General features: G+C 40.0%; 1 protein-coding gene across 3 annotated transcripts in view; it reads left to right on the top strand.

The window, feature by feature from the left end:
- The window catches only part of sh3glb2b (SH3-domain GRB2-like endophilin B2b), a 28,773-nt gene extending 23,811 nt beyond the window's left edge, over positions 1-4,962 (top strand). For 2 of the 3 annotated variants that reach the window (XM_085926047.1, XM_085926048.1), the window contains 3 exons: positions 1,103-1,203; positions 1,293-1,530; positions 3,088-4,962. In XM_085926047.1, coding sequence (XP_085782173.1) covers positions 1,103-1,203; positions 1,293-1,530; positions 3,088-3,195 — 447 coding nt within the window. In that variant the 3' untranslated portion in view covers positions 3,196-4,962. The remainder of the gene's footprint in view (positions 1-1,102; positions 1,204-1,292; positions 1,531-3,087) is intronic. The other variant, XM_085926049.1, reaches the window with a different exon arrangement.
- The last annotated feature ends 3,015 nt before the right edge of the window (positions 4,963-7,977 follow it).

Genomic DNA, 7,977 nt, shown 5'->3' on the forward strand with positions numbered 1-7,977 from the left:
GGGTCGCGGGCTTGCCGGAGCCTATCCCAGCAGTCGTCAGGCAGTAGGTGGGGGACACCCTGAACTCGTTGCCAGCCAATCGCAGGGCACACGGAGACGAACAACCATTCGCACTCGCACTCACACCTACGGGCAATTTGGAGTGCCCTATCGGCTTACCAGGCATGTTTTTGGATTGTGGGAGGAGACTGGAGTGCCCGGATGAAGCCCACGCAGCCGCGGGGAGAACATGCAAACTCCACACAGGGAGGGCCTGAGGTGGAATCGCACACTCTGCACCGTGAGGCGGACGTCCTAACCAGTTCCCCGACCATGCTGCCCTACTTACAAATGTCCTTATTTTTAAAACAAAATGAGTATTTTTTTCAAAGAGGATAACATTAAATTAATCAGGAATTCCCCCTATACATTGTTAATGTGGTAAATGACTATTCTTGCTGCAAACTTCAGGTTTTTAATGCAATATCCACATATAGTTGAAAGCCCATTCCCAGCAACCATCCCTCCAGTTTTCTAATGGTCCATTGTGTTTGCTAATTGGGTTAGAAGGCTAATAGTTGATTAGAAAACCCTAAAACACAAAATTTTCTGGTTGACTCCAAACTTTTGAATGCTAGTGCAAGTCATATCGAAATTTACGAGTGAGTTGATTTTTGTGGAGAAAATGTGCCAAATGAGATCAGAACTTGATGTTGCTTTCCCTTTGAGCAGTTTTGTGCCATCTGTGAATGGGAATATTCTCTCAAATACAAAATTTGGTTTGCAAGTGCCCAGTCCTGTCTGGCCCCCCTGGTCGCACTTGCAAAAATTTGTGACCTCTTCCAGTTGCCAATTCTTGCTCTAAATCATCTGAATGTTTTTTGTGTGCACTGTGCTTGGCTGGCAAGGTTAGCTGGGATAAGCTGCAGCTCAACTCACAATCTTAATATGGATAAACAGTATACGAAATGGATGGATCGTCATCGTGCAAGTCATAATGTTGTCTAGTACCGTAGGGTTTCGCTGAAAAGTGAAGATCGCAATTTTCCTATGACAGAATTTGGTTGCTGTCATAGTAACAATTTTGCAGGATCCTTTTACGAAGTCATCTTTCTCCTCACAGCTAAACCACCAGCGTTGTTTGCAAGATTTTGCAGAAGCCCAAGCCACTTACTATGCTCAGTGTCATCACTACATGCATGAATTACAGAGGGAACTTAGTAGGTGAGTGCAAAAGAATCCCTTATAATTGGAATGACATTTACTATACTGAATTACTTCTAAATCCATTTTATTCCCCGATCTTCATACAGATGTGCTAATTCAGTTAGCGCCCCCCACCAGTCTGCTGCTTGTCCCAACCCTGTATCTGCTGCATTCCCATCTGGACCATCTTCACCTGGTACCATAGTCCCCACCTCTTCGAGCAACAATCCCAAAACACTGGCTATGGAACAAACCCAGCTTCCTATTACAGGCACCAGAAAGGCCAAAGTCCTGTATGACTACGACGCTCATGATTCAAGCGAGCTGTCCCTATTGGCTGATGAGGTATGGTTGTGAATTTTTTTTAATTCTTTTGAATTCTACCAGTCCAAAGTACAAAGTCTCACGGTCTGTTTTTGTGATCAAGTGTCAATACAATACAATACAATACAATACAATACAATACAATACAATACATCTTTATTGATAGAGTGCTTTCATGACTGCTTCCACTGTAACAAATCACTCTACAAAAAACATAAAATAATACAATATAGCATTTGGGGCATTGAAAAATAAAACGCAAACATCATAAAAGTTAACTGTACAACTTTTCCAAAACCATCTCCGCCAAGCACATTTTCGATAACCAAATTAATTGTTTGTTTGCATAATTACACGAACCATACGCTGAGAATTTTCACAATTCTTTGTGGTCCCACTGCATTTTGACATAAATATTGATTGAACAATTTACAGCATCTTCTCTTTGCAGCCTGAGACATGTTTGAATGATTAGAATAATTCCTCATCAATCAGTAATGATAAAAAGTATACAAACATGGAAGGCAGTATCAGACCGATAATTATTGGACCAATATTGGGGAAAAAAGTCACATCACTTGTATCGGATTTGGTCTGATATCAGCCTCGGGTGCAGCCTGATTGCTGTTGGCTGTTTGGGACTAATGAAAAAGTGGTATATTCCACTGCACTGTTTCTTACTGTACTCGTTTGAATATATATATATGGCGGAAGCTTGTTGCAGCATTGTCGAATAAATCATTTGTAATTTTTTGGTCCTTAGAAATTATTAGGGGACTGCTTTTCAGTCCTCTCACAGGGGCTCTCACAATGTTTTTCTTTTGATATAAACAACAAACAACTTAAAATGGCATGATTTTTATCGCAAACATTTTCTTTGATATACAGTAAACAATGTTGTCTTGTCTCGACCTCCAAAAGTCTTGGTCTCATCTCAATACTCTGTAGTATCAATTTCTTGGTCTCGGTTGGTGTGTTGTTGACTACAAAATTTAACATCTGAAGTGACCAGATTTAACAAAGTTGCAAAGCTTGTGACTGTATGTTGCTGCTGACCACGTTTTGTTATATATCCTTCACCCCTGCTTCAATAATCGAGAGCAATATTGAAATGTTTTGTTCTTCAGGATGCAACATCAAGATTTGTTTGTGTTTGTAGTATACAAAAAAAAGTCATCGTGTTTGGAGAAGTAGGAAGTTATTGATACGGGTCGGAAACAAACAGTTATTGTGCATCCCTGATACCAACCCAAAGCAACAAAAATCATTGGAAGTCGGAACACCTAGAGCTTAAACACTTACCATGTGGTGGCTATACAATTAAATTTTAGATCCCTTTTACTGACAATTTTTCATTTTTGTTTGAATGAAATGTTCTCCATGGTCACAAATAATAAGTATGGTATAAATAATAGCAAGATGGCAAAAATAATTTACAAATTTTCCCCACTGTTCAAGCAATTTATCGTAGCCATAATGTGAGGTGTAAAATTGGGGTAATGGTGCAATTCCTTAAATACACCCGGTAGTGTTACTTGAATAAATGAGAATGTGATTTTGCTTTTGGTTATATTTCAGCTTATTACCGTCTACACTGTACCTGGCATGGATCCTGATTGGCTGATTGGAGAACGAGGCAATGAAAAGGGAAAGGTCCCTGTTACCTACCTTGAACTGCTGAGCTAATGGACCACATAACATGACAAACATAAAAATGCAAAATGCTCTTTCTATTGTCACTCTGTATGTTAATTTAGTGCACTTCATTATTCCTACTTTGGCTGGTATTTGAAATACAGTCAAACTTTCTGTGAATATAAAGGCAGAAATCGCATTTGTGGCGTTAGCAATAGATTCAGTTCACGTGGAATTGCAAATGGCGAGATAGTTATGTTTTAGCAAACCCCCATCGCTTTGCTAATGTATTCTTACATTTTATTTAATTTAATTTTGGAAACAAGTCAGACCACCTACAGCTAAACGTAGCAGTAAAGCCATAAATTGGTGGCTTTACAATTATTTTTTAGATCCCTTTTACAAAATAATTTCGGGTTTGTTTGAATGAAGTGTTCTCTATGGTCACAAATAATAAGTATGGTATAAATAATAGCAAGATGACTTAATGGTCATAAAATTCTGCATTTGTCAAATTATTTTCTGGTAAAAATGGTTTGATTAGTACAAGCGCATAATTTCTGACAGTTTTGTTTGAATTTGTCAAACCTTTCAATTTGAGCAGACTTACTCTACAAATATTTTTTTTTAAAAAATGCGTAAAACTGAAAGTCCATACCAACTTGTTGCAAACATTCTTTGAACTGAATCCATAAGTGATAGTTTATTTCCCTGAATCTTTTTAACTTGGTTAAATGATTTTGATACTTAAACAACAGAAGAAAATAGAACAATCTTCATCAGAGAAGAAAAACTTTCCAAGAATGTGAAACACAGCGGGTTTTAAGCAATTCGTCATTCTACCTTAAAATGATGACCACATGTATCAGAGAAGTTCCATGACTGGTGTCACAATTTCAAATTACAAAATTTTCCCTTTGAGGTAGCTAGGCTTCTCTGCCAAGCAGGAGTTCTTTCCATCTCGATCTCATTCTTATTGACCCAATTGAGCTGGGTTAAGAAAAAAATATAAATCACACGGCGCCAGGTCTGGTGACTGGGGAGGTTGATTCAGCATGGCACTGTTCGTCTTGGCCTGGAACTGCTCAAAACTCAGGACAATGTGAGCAAGCGTGTTGTCATGGTGAGGAAACCATGTGTTGTCCTACCACAATTCTTGCCTTTTTCACTGAACAAAGTAAACACTGAAATTGTCGACAGTGAAAACTCGTAGTTTGGGTTTTGTGATCTCAATCCTGGACCTTTTTCAACACATCATACGGTTAGGGTTGTAAAAATATTAGAATAATTGTTGAGAAGTTGGCGATGGTGACTGCATCCTGCTAGATGTACCATTTTAACTTAAAAAATAAATTTGAGTTCAGACAATTGTATTGATAACCGCACTGTTTAGTATACAGGAATTTGAAACTTTATTCTATTGAAGTGAGCTGAAGTTTATTAAATATGTGATGATAGTTATGTGATTGGTTTACGTGCAAAATTGAGGTTATCTTAGAAATGACTTGTGAAAAGATGTAAACTACAGGCAGAGTAATGGTGTTCATTAAGATGTAATTGTTTTACATGGATTCCCCAAAATAATGTCACCAATTTTCAGTATGCGTGAACAGTTGTCATGTATGTAAAAATGTGTGTGTGTGTGTGGTGGGGTTTGGTAGTATGCCGCCTCAATTATGAAATTTTCACCAGTTTCTTTCTGCTGTTCATGTTTTGAATTGAATATGTTATGTCCACTGCCCAAACTAGTAATGGCACTTGTTAACCCATTTTTTCTCTTGCATGGAGCACAATAAACTTGCATGAGTGGAACAGTAACAGTGATTTGGATTTTTTATATTTTTCTTTTCAGTTAGCCTTGAGTCACAGACATTCATTTGGTTTGAGGTGAAAAACCCCCCCAAAAACTGGAATTTTAACTGCAACCAACCCAGGGGACACACCCACCAGAGAGATACTGTAAATAGGACCCTACAGCTAAAATTTAGAACTCAACAGATATATACTGTGAAAATCTACAGCATCCAAAAGCCCCACATCATATAAAAGGTCTGACAAAATGTATTTTGTCAGATTATTTATTTTTAGATAAATTTAAAAAAGAGCAAAGAAACAAAAAGCCAGTTAGCAGCTTGTTTTTCGTTTTAGCTAACAAATAGGCCCCATAATGCTTGTTTAATAGCCTTTATGGCACTGGAGATTTGTTGTGATTATTTTTTGTTTTGTTTTTTGCTCGTGAGCCGCATGTTGCTCTTTGCCTGGTTTCATGCGTGAGCCGCATGCAGCTCTTGGCCTGGTTTCATGCGGCTCTTTCACGTTCATATCAGCATTTGTGTTTGTGTGTGTGTTTTTTTTGGGGGGGGGGGGGGCGTGTTGCTTTGCTTGAGTTCAATATGGTATTTCCGTCAAACGCGTATGCGCATGAGGTGAAATCCCGCCAAGGAGGGGCAAACCCATTCGAGGAAAACAAAATAGTATCAATTTCGCTCTCAAAATGGCAGGGAGAAAATACACAGCGTGCGTGCGCGTGTGTGTGTGGGGGAGGGGTGGTGGGTGATGTTCATGTGTGCTCATGTGTATGTGGCTCTTTGCGATAACACAGTAAAACACGAGGCTCTTAGTCTCTGGTTAGTTGACCACCCCTTTATTAGAAGCTAAAAAACACAACAGCGGTGCCAATACTGTGCCAGTACATTGAAGAAGTACTGTGTTTATGTACCATACACAGACATAGTGTATGCATGCCCGCACACACATTTAAAAGAAAACAGAATTCACACAAACATCTTTGCCAAATGTTTAATTGAAATATTAATGCAAAAAGGTCCAAGCAAGTATGACTGGATGACAAACTTGTCAGTCATGTTGGCATGTAAGTGTAATTATTACAGAAAGTAATTGCCTATTTCTTAAACCAAGTTGGGACATGTTTGTCAAAATGTTTGGAGAACATCAAGAAAAGAAAATGATTACACAACTCCAAAAATCAGGTTGTCAAATGTAGAACACATTACCAAGTGTTCAACCGTCATCTTTGTAGAAGACACAAGTATTGATTGTGATTTAATAAATATTTTTCCCCCACAATGTGAGTGGGGAATGTCATCAAAATTGCTATTGTTTGGTGGCCGTTTGTCTACCGCCGATCATCGGACACGTAAGTATGGCTGCAGATCAAGAGGTTTGTACGGCTTCGTGCACCAACTGCACCCTTCTTTTAGAGAGGTTGTCCCTGCTAGAGGGACGTGTCCGCCAGTTAGAGCAGAATAGTGCAATAACGGTAGATGTGGCGGAAACTGTCGCGGACTGTAGTCAGCCCGCAAGCCTCTTTAGCATTACCTCCAAGCGGCTTGCTAATCGCGATGAGCCAGGTAAGACGCATTGCCGTCCAAAGTCATCTCGGTCTACCGGCCCTCGCACCTTGGTCATAGGTGACTCCATCACCTGAAATATCACGCTTAAAAATCCACCCACAGTAATGTGTATTCCTGGGGGCAGAGCACCCGACATAGAAGATAATCTTAGGGAGCTGACTCGCAATAGGACTAGTCAACAGCGTAGTTCCAACAACACTAGCTACTCTGATATAGTGATACACATCAGCGCCAATGATGTTAGGATGAGGCAATCTGAGATCACAAAGAGAAACATAGCGAGGACTTGTGATCTCGCCAGAAAGATGAGTTGGCATCGAGTATTTGTCTCTGGCCCCCTGCCTGGGAGAGGCTCTGATGAGAGGTTTAGTAGATTAGTCTCCCTTAATCGATGGACGGCTGGGTTCTGTAAAAAGCAGGGACTGTATTTTATAGATAACTGGTCCTCCTTCTGGGGCCGCCTCGACCTGCTGAGGAAGGACGGCCTTCACTCTTTCTAGGAATATAGATTACTGTTTGAGCCACTCATGACAGGTCACCTTAAAGCAGGCCGGGGCACAGGTGACTAGACCACCTGTCAGGATGGGTTTGGAGTCAGTTAAGTTAAAGTTAACTAGCGCTAGGCTAGACTTCCAGCATGCACATAGCTCCTTGTGTAGACTAGAGCGTCACAGTTTGAATAATGCTACAGTACACATGAACACACTTTCTACTGAGGTGGCAGACAAATCCAATCGCTCCACCCCGACCGGTATAGCTGATTATCATCAGTGCCTGTTTCAGATAATATTATGTGTGTACCAAAAATTTACTATCAAATTCCTACGGTCGTATCGTCCCACCGCGCTAATAAACAATTGAGAGGTGATGTCAGGCCTAGAGAACACAATCTTACTTTCATTTCGTTTAAAAATCCTTTGATAAATACAAACCCTGATCAACCGATTACACTTAAACTTGGTTTTGTGAATATTAGATTGCTTCATACGAAAGCACTTCTCGTTAATGACCTCATCACAGAACATAATCTAAATATATTTGGTCTTTGCGAGACCTGGTTAAAACCTAATGAACTGCTACCGCTTAATGAGGCCTCGCCTCCAAATTTTGTGAGCCCGCATGTGGCGCGTCCTCGAAAAAAGGGTGGGGGTGTGGCCCTCATCTCAAATCCCGATCTTAGATTTAGAGATTTAGATTAGAGTTCGATTAACGTATTTAAAACATTTGAAGTTCTCACTGTCCGATCCACCGCTTTACCGTCATTTTATCTTGCTGTTATTTACCGTCCACCTGGGGCTTACTTTGGGTTCCTGGATGAATTTTCAGAATTCGTGGCTGATCTAGTGACAAATGCGGGTAATATAATAATCATGGGCGATTTTAACATCCGCATGAATTTACCGTCAGAGCCACTTACTTCGGCGTTTCAGACTCTAATTGATACGTTTGGTTTTACGCA

This window comes from Syngnathus leptorhynchus, chromosome 12, assembly GCF_054491065.1.
Source record: "Syngnathus leptorhynchus isolate UIUO chromosome 12, UIUO_Slep, whole genome shotgun sequence".
Lineage (NCBI taxonomy): Eukaryota > Metazoa > Chordata > Actinopteri > Syngnathiformes > Syngnathidae > Syngnathus > Syngnathus leptorhynchus.